This window comes from Miniopterus schreibersii, assembly GCF_964146895.1.
Source record: "Miniopterus schreibersii genome assembly, chromosome: 18".
Classification (NCBI taxonomy): Eukaryota; Metazoa; Chordata; class Mammalia; order Chiroptera; family Miniopteridae; genus Miniopterus; species Miniopterus schreibersii.
Genome location: NC_138121.1, coordinates 31,982,734 through 31,999,423, shown reverse-complemented (window position 1 = coordinate 31,999,423; position 16,690 = coordinate 31,982,734). Strand labels below are relative to the sequence as shown.

Genomic DNA, 16,690 nt, shown 5'->3' with positions numbered 1-16,690 from the left:
TGTATTCTCAGGAGCTCTCCATGTGGTCCCTTCAACAGAGTAGCCAGACTTTTTAACCTAACAGTTTAGGGTCTGAACTTAAGCATATGCCAAGAGGTGAAATAAGATGTACCAATCAAGTCTGGGTCCAGAAACCGGCACAGCAGTAATTCTACTATATTCTACTGGTCAAAGTCTGTCCAGATTCAAGAGTAAAGGATGTGCATTCCACCTCTTGATGGGAGGAATATCAATGAATCTGCAGTAATATTACTCTGCCACAGTATTATATTACCATTTTACAAATGAATAAATTGTAACAGAGCAGTTAAGCATCTAGTTCAATATAACACATGCAGGAAAGTGATGGGATAGAGATAAGTATCTTTTCCACATTTGTTATACTAATATTAGTTTGTAGAATGAATGTGAAATTTGTCAGGTTTGAGTGATGGTAGAATACATTAAATTATAACCTCTTATGCCAAGTCAGTTGCATGTATGAAGCAAAAGGAATTACTAGATTCATAGAGTGTTATACAACACAGGACTGAAAAGACTTTCTTATAGTTTTACATTATGAATTTTCAGATGATGGGTAAGGTGTGAATGTTGTCTAAAGGCCTTTTTACATTCCTTGCACTCATAGGGTTTCTCACCAGAATGAATTCTCAGATGTTGAATAAGGGACGAATTAAGTCTAAAGGCCTTCCTACATTCCTTACATTCAAAGGGTTTTTCACCAGTATGAATGCTCTGATGTAAAGTAAGTTTTTGGCGCAACCTAAAGGATTTCCCGCATTCCTTACACTTATAGGGTTTCTCACCAATATGAATACTCTGATGTTGTGTAAGTTGCGAGAGTAGTCTAAAGGCCTTCCCGCATTCCTTACAGTCATAGGGTTTAACACCAATATGAATGCTCTGATGTGAAATAAGTTGTGAGTAGCGACTAAAAGCCTTCCAACATTCTTTACATTCATAAGGTTTCTCACCAGTATGAATTCTGTGATGAAGGATAAGATGATAACCACGACTAAAGGTTTTTCCACATTCTTTACATTCATAGGGTTTCTCACCAGTATGAATTCTCTGGTGGAGTGTTAGCTGCTGTCGTACTCTAAAGGCCTTCCCACATTCCTTACATTCATAAGGTTTCTCACCAGTATGAAGTTTATGATGTACTCTAAGGCCAGAGCCACACAAAAAGGCCTTCCCACATTCTTTACATTCATAGAGTTTGTCAGCAATATTAAGCTTCTGGTGTCGAGTAAGGTGTGCATACTGTCTAAAGGCCTTTCCACATTCTGTACATACATAGGGTTTCTCACCAGTATGAATCCTCTGATGGAGGGTAAGTTGTCCACGCACTCTGAAGGCCTTCCCACATTCCTTACACTCATAGGGCTTCTCACCAGTATGAATTTTCTGGTGTACTCTAAGGTCTGGGCCACATATGAAAGATTCTCCACATTCCTTACATTCATAAAGTTTTTCAACAGAATGAAGTCTCTGATGTCGAGTAAGGTGGGCAGTCTGTCTAAAAGCCATCCCACATTCCTTACATTCATAGGGTTTTTCACCAGTATGAATTCTGTGATGAAAAGTAAGTTGTTGGCGTACTCTAAAGGCCTTTCCACATTCTTTACATTCATAGGGTTTCTCAACAAAATGAATTCTCTGATGTGGAGTAAGAGATATGTGTTTCTGATAAGAGGATACTTTTTGAGATGTAATTTTCACTTGACCAATATATCCCTCTTGTCCTTCAAATTTTTTTTTGGATTTCCAATTACTTTTTAAAATTAGGTTCTTAAGGCCATGGGTGTTAATTCTTTCCATTATCTTCTGCTGTAATAAGTTTATTTCATTAATGTCATTTTCTGAAGATAACCTCTTAGTCTCATACCTGGTCTCCAAATCTGAAAGAAAATAAGAGAACATGTAGTTCCTTTTTCTAAAAGTAGTAAAGTTTCTACAGTAAAAATAAAAGATAACCAAAGTAATGCCCAGTGAAATTCTAAAACTATTACAAAATTTGAGGGGGGAAAAAAGGCTTAAGGGAACACCAGAAAAAAATGAGAGTTCATGTAAGATTGGTTATTAAGTACAGGCATGCCTCATTTTATTGTGCATCACTTTGTGGCAACCCTGCATTAAGAAAGTCTATCAGTGCCATTTTTCCAAATGCATTTGTTCATGTCTCTGTGTCAATTCTGGTAATTAATTATTGCAATATTTATGAGAAAGGGAAGGGAACAATACATCAATAGAAGGAAGGAATTTCTATAGGTGCAGATAAACTAATATAGTGATGCTAAATATAAAGAGTGTCCTTATTTTCAGCAGTCATAATGTCTGCTTCTTTATTAGCTTTACAAATAGTTGTCTGGAATATAATGCTGCTTTAGGCACAATCCAAAGGTTATCGTGCCCAGCTTTAACATCAAAGGTTTGCGGAGTAAGACTTCCAAGGCAGTTCCTCTGGGCTGGCAGCTCTGACACCATTTTGAAGTGGCTCCGTTTATATTATTTTATATGAGAGTAAATTTGAAACTTTAGTTGCTGATAAACATATAGTAATGCAATGCAAAGCATATGCTTCTGTGTAGTCTTTTATCTTCTATTTAAAAATTTATGAGAAAAGTTAAGAAAAAAAAAGATTTCTCCCACCATAACTAAAATGGCCTTCCCATTCCAAACCATTCTCTTTCCCCTTACTCTGCTTACTTATCTTCACAGCACTCTCTTATTACCTGGCATATTTTCTATTTCTTGACAGTTACTATGTTTCTCTTATTACAAGGTAAATTCCAAGGTGACAGGGACTCTACTGGTTTTGTTTACCACTATATCAACAGTGTCTAGCAGGATGCCCAGCACAGAGGTTATCTATCACTTAACTATCTATCTATAAATGCAAAAGAAGAAAGCAACTGAATCAAAATATAGATAGAATGGTTGTCAACAGAAAACAAAGGGAGCACCTCTCTATCCCTCACCCTCTTTCCAAAGGGGAGAAAAATTGGAGACAACCAAAAAAAAGAAAGAAAAAGAAGAGTAGTAAATGAGATAAAGAAGTGTTTCTACTAGTATCCCCAGCTAAGACCTTAATTTGCTCCTCAGGTCTCAGACCTTCTCTCTTCAGGCCATGGACCTTTACATCAGAAGGGTGGGCCTCTTCCCTAAGTGGTTGAGCTGTTTCTTCTAGTGATGGCTTCTCCTGCCCAATTGGTTCTTACTTACCTGGATATAGTGTTCTTTCTTTCCTGAAAACTTTCCAGGGCTCTTTTCCTTGCTCCAATAAGGAAATCACATCTGGCTTAGAAATGAAGCATCCTGATTAGAAAAAAAAAAAATGTGTAAAGTGATACTAAAACAAAAAATAAATTCAAAATTACTTTGATTTAGCCTTGGTTAAATTTGACTACAAGTCAAATGGCAATTGATAAAGGTTTTAGAACAAAGAGGGACAAGATGGTTTAAAAACACTCATATTGGGGGGATTCCAAGATGGCTGCAGAGTAGCCAGAGGCTCCGTTTGCTCACCTGCAACACCGGACTGGACTTGCAGCTAAATTGCAGAGCAATTGGCTTGATAAACCAGTTGGTGTAGCTGATCTGAAATACTGAGAGCAGGGAGTGCAGAGGAAGGACAGGAGGAGACACAGAGAGGGTAAGCCAACTTGCATGGCTGGAAAGCTGGAGGGATTTTGTGATAGCAGAGCCCCCTCTCCCTGGGAGCCTGGGGTCTCAGCCTCACCCAGGGATCCCAAATCCAGAGCAACAAAGAAGGGAAGGGGAGCCCAAGTAGCATCAGGAGGTGGAAATCAGTTGGGACTCAGTCCAACTGGGAGACTCAGCCCACATTATTCCAGGGAAAGAGCGATTTATTACACCACCGGCCTGGGAAGTTTGCTCTGATCTGTATCTGCGGAGGGGCCACGCAGCAAAGCCCAAGGCTGGCGAAGGGGTCCGATTAGTACACCCAGCAGTGACTATGAGGGGCCCTCTATTAACTGGGAGAACTTGGACAGAGAGCCAGATGGAGGCTGAACAGTATGGTTTGGGAAAGAGGATCTGTGTTGCCCAGCTTGAGCCCATAGGCATGCCCCTCCCCCCACCTACAGAACTGCTTGGTCTGCCCCATCCTGCTGTGACCCAACAAGGGGGAGCAACACTGGGCTGGAAGTCTGCAACCTGTAATGCTCAGTGTAACCATGTGGAGGACTCGAACATTTGATCTGGTTGGAGTCTGGGAGGAGACCCAACCCAGTGGGGGCCAGCAGTGAAGACTGGAATGCCAAGAAAGGCTGCTTTTTTAAATTTCTATTTTATTCCCTCCTACTTGGTGGGGTGGCAAGGTGGAGCCAGGGAGTCAGGCAGAGCTGAGGCATTGAGACTGGGCCTCTGGGGTGGGCTTCTGTCCAGGAGAGAGGCAGGCATGTGCTGGGCCTTTGGCTGTATTAGGGGCAACCAGAACTGAACCCCCCACTGAGTTCAGCCAGAGCAGCCCTGGAAAGGAGAAGAAGAGCCCCCCAACACCCTCCTACAAGGTACGGGCACAACCCTCAAAGTCTCAAAGCCTGTTTAAATCGACCGAGACAGGTCCTGGATAACCTCACAGAGTGCAGTTCTGTGGGGGAAGGGAGAGCAGCTCAGAGCAGGGACATTCAAGGTACAAGACCCAAGGATGGGAAAGATGAATCTACTTAATGAAGGTGCTCACTTCCAAACAAGTAAAAGGTCAAACCATTCCACTTGAGAACAGGGGGCAGAAATTGAGAAAATTTCTTGAAAGATATTGCTAACATTTCCAAAATAGAAAGCTGCCATTACAGAGAACAGTGCCTGTATTACTAGAGGCAGATGAACTTACCCAGTGAGACTAAGTTGCTGTAGTTTTCCAACATCACATCTCTGTACAAGTCCCTCTGCTGCACGTCCAGGTATTCCCACTCCTCCTGAGAGAAGTCTATGGACACATCACTGAATATCACCGATCCCTGAAATGACAAACCATATAATACAAATGGCAAACCATAGAATACAATTAAAATTAAAGAAAATTTGTTTTAAGATGGAAGAGATATTGCACGAAATGGACCAAGCAAGCAAATAGGCTTGAGCTGGAAGCCTGTAACATAATGAGTTAGAAAATGATTGTGCCTGAAGTAGCATGCCTGTGTTCTTGAAGGATCCTGTGGCTACAGATAGAACTTCTTATATACTCTGGAATACCTTAATTATTCAAACATGTCTGGGAAAGAAAGCAAAACAGTTTCCCAATTAAATGTATATAAGCCTTCTGCCTGCTATATGTCCCATTAATGAATTCTCAAAAAAAATGTGAGTCCTCCTACCTTTTCTCCTTAAGACTTAAAAAAAAAAAGTTTCTCTACATTATCTGTTAGAAAAGGATCTAAACACAATTAAAGAATTCCTTCCCAGTTCATTGTTGAATCCGATCATATCATAAGCACTTTGCTATTGATAGGTTCTTTAATAAACTTAAAATAAAATTGGCTGTGTAATAGTCTATGCGATGGACATGAGATAATCATTCTTTCCTACTTACATATTTTTTGTCTACACAAAACAGCCAAAGTCCTCCTCAATTCGGAGAGTCTACAACTACTTATATATTTACATGATCTTCCTACCTGCTATCACTTTCCATCCCTCACTGTATGCATTCTTTGTTCCTGAGTTAGAGGATTCTGATGTAGATTCTGGATACTGGTGATGCAGAATCCCAAAGATATCGTTCTAGACAAGCACATCCTGTTCGCCTACAAATGGAATCCTGTTCCTGGTGTACAACTCTTAGGGATTCCCAAAGAAGGTTCATGATCTCTGGATACAAGACCCAACCACATTCCTACCCAGTCCTAAAAGCCTCACAAAATACAAGATCTCATGATATACTGAGGCTAAGGGCAACCAACAGCAAATCTTATGTACTTGGAAAGTCAAGTATGGAAAAGTTCAGTTTTCCCAAGAGTAGTCAAATGTGCCTATCCCTCATCAGCTCACTAGAGATGGTCAAACATCTCCCTCAAGGGATTTCATTTCTGCTCTACTGCATCTCTTAGCGGGAGACTGAGCACATATAGGTGATACTGAATGACTTGTTCAACGCATACATGAACAATAACTGGAAAAAAGAGGACTCATAGGATAGGCATTGTACCATCTAGCCTCATCCCTCACTGGATCTAGAGAACTGGGAGAAGGTTCTTAGATAGGTAGGAAGTTTCTGGATAAATAAATGTTCATAGGACCTTAATATGATAGTATTTCCAGAAAGAGAAAGAAAAAGTAACTTACATGGGCCATAGTTTAGAAATTCAAGAACTGGTCAGTACTCCTTGGGGTTAACTTGCCTGGAGAGGCAGAGTTCACAGAAGCCAGAGCTAGGAAGAGGAAAAGGAAGCCATGAGATCAGATGAGCCTCAGAACCCCCTAAATTACTCAAATTACTGTGTCCTTTCCCCTCCCCACCCACCACCACCACCACCACCACACACACACAGACAAATCTAATCCCTAGTCGTAAATTCCACGGCTGATAAAGGGCCACAGCCTCCAAAGGAGAATCTCTTTCAAAGCCTTGCAGGCCTGCTTGGATTCATTAGATACAAAGAGAAATTCATAAGGACCAACCCTGGCAGCCATTACCACTATCAAGCTGCTGAACACTAACTTCCAGGATCTTCTGGATTCCTCACTATTTTCAATCAGAATCATCCACATTACTTTCCTGCATGACTTCATTTGCCATTCTCTTTCTTACAAATGTAGGTAAAGGAGTTATGGATTCATACTCCCACAGGTAGATAATAGCAGATCTATTTATCAAGAACTTTCATGTGATTAGTTTTCTATATACATTAGCTATCTTCATGATTACTATGCAATATAATTATCCTATCTATGCGGCAGATCAGAACATTCACACTAAAAGAAGTAAAATCACTTGCAGAAATTCAGTTAGTAAGTAGCAAAGCTTCATTTGGAACCCTTATTTTTCTAAACACAAAGTCAGCTCTCATTCAACCATAGCTCTTGCCTCAGAAACCCAGAATCTCTAGTTCCAATGGGAGAAATATGAGCATGCATGACAGTAAAAAGTAGTTCTCAGTGGTTAAGCATAGAGCTATGAACCAGGAGGTCATGGCTTGATTCCCGGTCAGGATACGTACCGGGTTGCAGGCTTGATCCCCAGTAGCGGGGTGTGCAGGAGGCAGACGATCAATGACTCTCTCCTCATTGATGTTCCTGTCTCTCTCTTAAATCAATAGATATATTTAAAAAAAGAAAAGAATTCCTGTTCTAGACCATTTGAGCATCTCATTTTTTTACACTAGGAAATACCCAATACAACTAGCTTGATATTTTTTTCCTGATCTATTGGAGTGGATGGGGAACTGCCCAAAATCATCACATAACGACAAATAGCTAATGTTTGCTAAGTACTTATGAAGTATCAGGCACTGTTCTAAGAGCTTCACAAAGAGTTATAAGAAGAAAGTAATGGGAATTATTTGCCAAATGACCATGTGCATATAGGCACTAGGGAGGGGGCTTAGGTATCAATTCAATGGACAGGTTATTTTAGGAGAAGCAAATATTGCCACGTCCTAAAGAATAAAATTACATTTCACGGAACACAAGGAAATACCCTCTAGCTTTGACCTTGACTTTTACATGAGCAACAGAAATTCATTCCTCCTCCTCGGAGCCCTTTGCTTAGAATTTGATAGGGCCGGGGAAGTAGGTAATCTTAAAACAGCCTTTTCTTGGAGCCCAGTCCAGTCTGGCTAAATCAGGGCACATCACAACCACACCTGTCCGCACCAACCGCCATCCACACAAATTCAGAGTTGAGGAAGAGAGGCTGGTGCCGTCGACCCTTGGAGAAAGGCAGTTGGCGGACGCGCGGGACTGGGAACTTCACAGCAGTTTCCCGGAGGGAACTCCGTGGTTCTGAAACCTGCAGTTGGACCCCTCAGAGCTCTAAGTGTGTGAGCACGTGTGTGTCCGCGCGCACGCGCGCGCTGGGGCCGAAGTGAGGTGGGACGACGCCCAGGGTCAGCCTTATCCCAAGATCCGGGTCTTTTTGCTGGAAATCTCTTTACCGGCGCTCAGGTATCTGACTGGGGGGCAAGTTCTCTGCGGCTGGGACCGTGCGGCTAGAGGGCAGAGGCTCAGCTCTGTTGAGGGTCGCAGTCATAGAGGCCACGACCACCTTCCGCCACACAAAAAGCTTCACCCAATTCTGTCACACACACGCCGGCACCCACCAGTCACAGCCTCACAACCGCACGCAGTCCAGGTGCCACACCTGGCCCCGCCCCCTCGCCTCCGCAGGGTTACACCACCGCGGTTCTCACGCACAGTCTGGCCTGACGCGCGGAGTTCCCCACGCTCCGCGGTGACGCAGCGCCTTCCCTTTCCCAATCCTCGGGCCGGAACTAACGCTCCGGGGCCGCACTGCTCACCTGGGACTCCGAACCGGTTTCACAGTGATGCCCGGTAGGAGCGCGAGCGCGACAGCTCCCGGGACCTAACGGGCCGCACGCAGGGGCTGCTGGGAGCTTCGAGTGCACGCACGAAGTGCGCAGGCGTGGCCAGCCTCAGGGGTGGGGCATCAGTCCCGCCCGCTGGTTAAGTGAGCCAGAGATCCTGTCGCGCCGCAGCCAGGACGGTTCCCGGCCTGGTCTCCTAAGGGGTTCGAGCAGAGACTGACTCTCCGTGGGACCAGCTGGGGAGTTCTGTAAATGACCAGGGAGGGCGCTGTGTGTCTGTCTTTGCGGCAGTGCTGGGTGCGATTTTTTTCACAAATGTAGCTGGTTTGTGTTTGAGAGGCTGCGACTGCGGGGACCGGAATGTAGTTGTGAAGGAGATTTTATGACTGAAATTGTGTGTCCGGCTATGTAGAACAGAATGTTGGCGGGGAAGGCTCTGAGATAATGGGATTGACGGAGTGAGATTGTGTTTCTGTGAACGTGTAATTGACGCTGAACTCTGATGGGCGGTTTTGATAGATTGTTTTCCTCTGCAGACCATGGATGTGAACCCCTTAGTGTGTGTGAGAAACAGCCCACCTGATTGTGCGGCGAGCGCAGTGCGCGCGCTCCTGGTGGGTTCTCGCGGGACTGTAACGGGGCGGCTCTCTGGATGATTGGTGTGACCCAGAGCCTCCCTCTGCACAAAGAGAAAAGAATGTTGCATCTAGACGCATAAACTTGACCGAAGGATTTGGTGAAAAAACTGATTTTACATCTAATCACAGGTTTATCGTGGAGAAGAATGTGAATAAGCATAACTTTAATAATGTTTTCAAAGGGAATGCCTGCTGTGGATAGTTGATTTTCTTCTGCCCCAGATTCCCATGAGTGGGCTTTTGCTCTTAGTATTAAGGGGATTTTGTTGGGAAGATTTAGACTCTCTGGTAGTCTAAGAGAGAGGGAAAAAATCTATAAATAAGTACTAGCAGTATGGCTAGAGCAGACATCGCAGGATTAAGGGAATCAAATATCTTGGGTCCTAGATCAAGCACTCTTTTTCCTTTGTTAAAGGAGGGCAAGAAACTTGTTTAAGACTAAAAGCATGAGTTCATGCTAACATTACTGGGTTTTATTCTTACCTTTTCTTTTATATTTCTGCCTCTTTAAGAATTTTTTCTTTAGAAATCCTGGTTCTTAGTAATATTAACATTTATTTGCTTTAGCCTAGAGTCGCCATAAATTAGTTTAAAATTGCAATGCCAATATTATTACTAACAATAATGCTAGTAAATAACAATTTAGATTGTAGTTCTTCTAAACCAGGGTTGGTAAAATGGAGCCTAGGGTGAGGATTAACAAAAAGAAACAACAGGGCCTTGGCCAATGTACCTCAGTTGGTTGAGCATCGTCTCATGCATCAAAAGTCTATGGTTTTGATTCCTTGTCAGGGCACATGCCTGGTTTGGGGATAGAGCCCCAGTAGGCGGCATGCAGGAGGCAGCCGATCGATGTTTCTCTCTCCCTCTCCCTTCCTCTCTCTAAAGTCAATAAAAACATTTTCAAAAAAGAAACAATAGACCTCCAGTGAAGTCACTTGTGCTAAACCCACACCACCAAATCAAGGTTTAATACTTAACCTAATTGCAGTGGCAAGAAAAATATTCTGAGATGTTCTAAATTAAAATTACAGTGGCTGGAGAGTGAAAGAGAACAGTTAGCCTGTCAATAGCTGTGGGCCAGCTCTGACAAAAGATTGCTCACACTCCTTAGTGTATGTTGGAATTTTTTTTAAAAAAATATATCTTTATTGATTTCAGAGAGAGGAAAGGAGAGGGAGAGAGAGAGACAGAAACATCAGTGATGAGAGAGTCATTGATCAAGCCCGCAACCAGGGCATGTGCCCTGACCGGGAATCGAACCCCGATCTCCTGGATCCCAGGTCGATGCTCAACCGCTGGGCCACATCTGGCCGGGCGTATGTTGGAATTTTAAAATTAACTTCCAGGTGGGTATTTCTGATTATCTAAAAAGAGAGAATAGCCATGTTCTTTGGAACCCCAGAACCCCACTTCTTCTTTACCCATGAATTTTGTGGACTATGCTGGACCTAACCTAGAACTAGCCCTTCTTAGCCTTCTCCCATCCTCTCTGTCTATAGCTAATGTAAAATTTTCAGAATGGCTTACATATTTCTCCCCCCTATTTGATGTACAAAAACACTTGCAAAACTCTGGGACAATGCACATATTTGTCTTTTCTACCTACCCATGCTGCTGTGGTTTACACTCCATGTCCTAAACCAATATTTTTTTTTGCTAGCAATAGCCTAATAACCCTTTCTTTTAAAAAGACTTTCAGCCTCGCCAGTGTGGCTCAGTTGGTTGTGTATCATTGCATGCACCAGGAAACAACCTGTAAAGTATAAGAGAACATCAATAAGATCGACAGCTTACTTTTATTTTATCTTTATTGTTGAAAATATTACAAATGTCATTTTTTGCCCATTAATCCCCTCCACCCTGTATTCCTCCCCCCAGGCCTTCACCCCACTATTGTATGTGTCCGTGGGTTATGCAGATATGCATATAAGTTCTTAGGTTAATTTCTTCCCACCCACCCCCGCCTTCCCTCTGACACTTGCCAGTCTGTTCCATGCTTCTATGTCTCTGGATCTATTTTGTTCATCAGTTTATTTTGTTCATTAAATTCCACATATGAGTAAGAAGATCAGGTGAGACTTGTGTTTCTCTGACTGGCTTAGTTTAGCTTAGCATAATACTCTCTAGGTCCCACCATGCTGTCTCAAAGGATAGGGATCCTTCTTTTATATAGCTGCATAATAGTCCATGGTGTAAATGTCCAAGATGATGCTTGATATGATTTCAGTCTTCTTGAACTTTGTAGAGACTTGTTTTGTGTCCTAACATGTGGTCTGTCTTTGAGAATGTCCCATGTGCAATTGAGGAGAATGCCTATTCTGCAGCTTTGGAGTGGAATGTTCTGTAAATGTCAATTAAATCCATCTGATCTAGTGTGTTATTTAGAGTCACTGTTTCCGTGTTTTTTTTTATCTGGAAGACCTATCCAGTAAAGTCAGTGGGGTGTTAAAGTCCCCTAATATGACTGTATTGCTGTTGATCTATCCTTTAAAATCCTCAAGAAGTTTTTTGGTTTTTCTTTTCCAGCCTGTGTGAGTCTTTTGTTCTGAGGTGGGTCTCTTGTAGACAGCATATATTTGGGACTTGTTTTCTTATCCATTCAGCTACCCTATGCCCTTTGATTGGACCATTTAATCCATTTATATTAAAGGTTATTATTGATGGGTACTTATATATTGCCATTTCATTTCTTTATGCCTATGTTTCTCATTCTATTTCAACTTCTTATTGCAGCAGTCTCTTTAACATTTCTTGCAATGCTGGTTTGGTGGTAATAAACTCCTGTAGCCTTTTTTCTTGTCTGGAAAGCTCTTTATTTCACCGTCTATTTTGAATGATAGCCTTTCTGGATAGTCTTGGTTTCAGATTCTTGCTTTTCATTACCTTGAATACTTCATGCCATTCCCTTCTGGCTTGTAGAGTTTCTGATAAGAAATCAACTGACAGCCTTATGGGAGCTCCTTTGTAGGTAACAGATTGCTTTTCTGTTGCTGCCTTTAAGATTCTCTCTTTGTCTTGAATTTTTGGCATTTTAATTATGTGTCTTGTTGCAGGCCTTTTTGGGTTCTTGCCTGGGACTCTCTGTGCCTCCTGAAATTGTGTGACTTTTTCCTTGAGCAGGTTAGGGAAGTTTTCTGCCATTATTTCTTCAAACAGGTTCTCTGTCCCTTGCTTAATTTCAACATCTTCTGGCACTCCTATGATGTGAATATTATTACATTTCATGTTATCCCACAGCTCCCTTAAACTGTCTTCCTGTCTTTTTTTTTTTTTTTGGTTCTCTGATTTTTTTTCTGCCCTGCCTTCTAATTTGCTGATCTGATCCTCAGCTTCCCCTAATCTGCTGTTCATTCCTTCCAATGTATTTTTTATTTCTACTATGTCATTCTTAATTTCCTTCATAGTTTCTATATCTTTTTTCATGCTTTTGAGCATCCTTATGATCAGTATTCTGAACTCTGTATCTGATAGGTTGCTTATCTCCATTTCACTTAGCTCTTCTTCTGGAGAATTCTTTTGTTTTCTCATTTGGGGCTTGTTTTTTTGTCTCCTCATTTGGGCTGCCTGTTTGGATCTGTTTCTATGTATTAAATAGATCTGCTAGGAATCCCAGTCTTTTGGATGGTCTCTGGTGCAGGCCAATGTCAGATGCTGTTTGTGACTGGCCTTGAGTACCCTGTTTGAAGTTTTCCACAGTCCACAGCTTCTGGTTTCCTCTGCTGGGGCTGGGTGTGTTTGAACAGGACCAAGACGTGCACCAAGGTCTGCTTTTCCAAGCCCTGGGTCCAGAAGCAAATCAGGCAAAGACTCAAAGCACCCAGAGGCTGTTATTCAATCTCTTAATGAGCCTCATGTTGTAGGGACTCCACAGGGTGGAGGGCCTGATTGTTGTCAGTCTCTTAAGGAGCCTCATACTGTAGAAACTCCACAGGGTGGGGTCAGAGGTTTTCCAGCAGGGTGGGGCAATTGCTTCCCCCTGCGCTCCGCCCAGGCAAAAACTACCTGGATGGTAAATGTCTGCCTGAGAAAGCTATCCTCTGCCATATGGGGGAATGACTCAGCACCGGGTCCAGATGGGTGTCCTCTGAGATCTATTCCCCAAGCCAGCCCCGGTGCATTCTCCTCACACTGCTCTAGTTCACTCTACCTTCCCTCTGCCAGAGCCCAAGGTAAGTGGCTACACACGAAACTTTGCATGTTGGCCCTTTAAGAGGGTGCCTGCATTTCCAGCTCTCTCTCCCTGGCAGACAGAAACCCTGCTGCTTTCCACAGCCAGATGTTATGTGGACACCTTTCTCAGTTCTGGTACTCTGGGCTGGGGAGCTCAGCTTGGGGTTTAGACCCCAGAGTTCTCAGTGGAAACCCCCAACAGCTGAAATATCCCTCTGGACCTTCAGTTGCTGCCTGTGGAAGCCCAGCCAGCCCTCCTGCATTTCAGCACTTCCTACCAGTCTCTGTGCAGTCTCCACTTTTCCTCCTTGGTTTTGAGGGTGCTCTCCAGCTCATCTTTTGTTACAGTTGATTATTCAGGGTGGTTTTTCTGTATTTTAGTTGTAATTCCAGTTTGGTCCTGGGAGAGTGTCAGTGTAGCATCCACTCAGTCCACCGTCATCTTAAATCTCGATAGCTTACTTTTAAATAGGAAAAATAAAATAAAAAATGGAGGCCAGAAGGCAGTGAGATTACATATGCAAAGTGCTGAAAGAAAAAAAGTCAAGAAAGGATCCTATATCCCCCAAACAATTTTTCAAATATAAAAATGAAATAAAAATATGTCCAGATAAAAGTGATAGATTTGTTAGCAGATAAACCTTACAAGTATACTACTGGAAGTTTTTCAGGTGTGATCCCATACAGTAATTCAAATCCACATGGAAAAAATCAAAGAGCACCAGTAAAAATAATAATTATAAAAGTATATAAATGCATATTTCTTTCCCAGTACCTTCTTTGCTGATTTAAAAAGCAATTGTTGAATAAAATAATATGTATATAATCATATTTGGAGGCCTATAACATATAAAAATGTTTGCCAGTAGTACCACAAAGAAGGTGAATGGAAACAAAGCTGTATTGGGCTAAGGAAATGACACAAGACACATGGTGATAACTCACATCCACAGGAATAAAATTGAAACATAAACAGTCAATAAAAGTGTTAAACACATCCCTGTAATTAAGTGGCACATGACTGTATATCCTTTATATACTTGTTCTCCTTTCTTATCTCAGTTTCCCAAATAAATATAGCATTATATAAAGCAATAGTTAAAATAATATATTGTTGGACTTGTAGCATATATGGGTATAATATGTATAGCAATATAGCAAAAAGGAGGAAGAAGAAATAGAGCTGCATAGGAGTACAGTGATTATCTCGCATTGGATTAAATATGAAGTAGATTCTGATAATGTAAGATATATATGGTAAGCCTCAGAACAACCACTAAGAAAATAATTTTAAAGTATGGTAAAAAAATCACTAAAAGAATTTAAATGTTATGTTAGAAAATATTCATTTAATGCAAAAGAAAGAAGAGGAACAAAAAGGAAATAAGACATATAGAAAACAAAAAGTAAAATGTCAGCAATAAATTCAACAATGTCAAAAATACTAGATGCAAATGTAGGCTAAATAATACAATCAAAAGACAAAGATTGTCAGATTGTAGTTTTTCAAAATGTTTTTTTAATTGATTTTTGAGAGAGACGGGGAGAGGGAGCGATAGAAACATTGATGAGAGAGAAACATCAGCAGTGATCAGCTGCCTCCTGCACACTCGCTGCTCAGGATTGAGACTGCAACCCAGCCATGTGCCCTGACCAGGAATCCAATGGATGATGCATGTGTCAACACTCAACCACTAAGCTACACTGGCCAGGCAGACTGTATTTTTTTAAAAGATCCAACTATATATTGTCTACATGAGACATACTTTTGATTCAAAGATACAAAAATGTTTTAAGTTATTTAAAAAGATATATCATGCAAATACCACCCACATTAAAGAGAAAGATTGGGCCAAAATGCCGTCACTGGTGAATTCTATCACACTTTTAGAGAACTAATACCAATTCCTCAGAAACTCTTCAAAAAGAAACAGAAGAGAATACCCACTTTGCTTTGAGTCAAATATTAACTTAATATCAAACCAGAAGAAAGACATCACAAGGAATGAATCCTACAAACCTATTTATTGTTACAAACAGAGATGCAAAAATCCTCAAATTCTGTCATGTTCCTCATAATGATGTGTCAGTGAACAACTGACTGCATGTACAACAGTGGTATGCCATATAGCCTAAATGTGTGGTAGGAAACACCATTCAGGTTTGTGTAAGACTTTATGATGTTCACACAATAAAATTGTCTAGCGACACATTTCTCAGAACACATCCCTGTCATTAAGTGGCACATGACTGTACATCCTATTTAACTGACATAATGCTTAGAATAAATAATAAAAAAACATGTAGACAATATTGAGGCTGAATCAAGTCCATTTTTTAAAAATTTATACTTGGAGGTTAGCTACTTTATCTCTGTATTTTTAATCTAAAACTGTTCACATCCAAGATATTCTGGGTAAATTACCTTGTGTTATGCTCCCTTCTTAAATTTCCTTGTTACCAAGGCATTTGCACAATTAAAATCTCCTCCTGCAAGCCTTTAGCACACTCACTGCTCTAGTGTCCAGAAAGGTAACCCAAGTAGCAAGTAACCCACTTGCTACCTGCGGAGTTGACATATCTTTGTCTGTCCTCATGGTTTATTTTGTTTTAAATCTGAGCTGCCATTTAAAAATCAAGAGCCATCACACACTTAAAAAAATGTAGATTTCTGGGTTCTCTGGAAGTCAGAAGAGCTGGCAAACAGGGCCTGATTTTCCTCACAGCATCAATTAGCTGGAACTGGCCACTGGGCATCCTTCTTAACTATGTCCCAACCAGGTTCATTATTCTTTTGATACATCCAGTTTGCTAATTTCTTTAGTATGCTTGCAACAACTTCATGGATGATACTGAAAAAGAGTTTCCTTTTTTGTGTCCTCCTAATGCACATCTAACAGCAAGATTATTAAAGTTTGTATGTCATGTCTACTAATATATCAAAATTCCTTGAACACTTGGTAATGTTTTGCCTGAAAAAAATTAGGTTTGGTGCTTTGTCAATTAATAGCTTCTGTAATCACATAAACTCCCCTTTTCCTATGTGTGTAAGAGTCTCCCAAGAGATGATTTTCTTTGAGTCAACACTGGCTGCTTTAATCCTCCTAAAAATAATTTTGTCTACGTTTCCAAGTGTATCAGAGAGCAGCAGAGTGTTCAGAACAGCATTTTCAGTCAGGACTTCTAAGGCTTCTCTATTTCCATATCTATTTATCCATTTTTCAAACCTAATTGCTGTTTGTCTTTCACACTTTTTCTTCAGAAGTGTCACCAATGTTTTGTCTATATTCTTATTTGTTTTAATATTAGGTATTATAAGTAGTTAAAAGGATGCTAGTCTGAATAATGTTCTTCCCACGTATTACACAC

The 16,690-nt window shown here is 41.2% G+C and overlaps 1 protein-coding gene across 4 annotated transcripts in view; it reads right to left on the bottom strand.

The window, feature by feature from the left end:
* ZFP14 (ZFP14 zinc finger protein) overlaps positions 1-8,567 on the bottom strand; it is a 54,913-nt gene extending 46,346 nt beyond the window's left edge. For 2 of the 4 annotated variants that reach the window (XM_081119574.1, XM_081119575.1), the window contains exons 1-4: positions 8,484-8,567; positions 6,310-6,395; positions 4,859-4,985; positions 3,226-3,318 (exon numbers count right to left, since the gene is read on the bottom strand). In XM_081119574.1, the coding sequence (XP_080975700.1) occupies positions 3,226-3,318; positions 4,859-4,985; positions 6,310-6,318 (229 nt within the window). In that variant the 5' untranslated portion in view covers positions 6,319-6,395; positions 8,484-8,567. Of the gene's footprint in view, positions 1-3,225; positions 3,319-4,858; positions 4,986-6,309; positions 6,396-8,483 lie in introns of those variants that run through there. The other 2 variants (XM_081119576.1, XM_081119577.1) reach the window with 2 other exon arrangements.
* Positions 8,568-16,690: the final 8,123 nt, after the last annotated feature.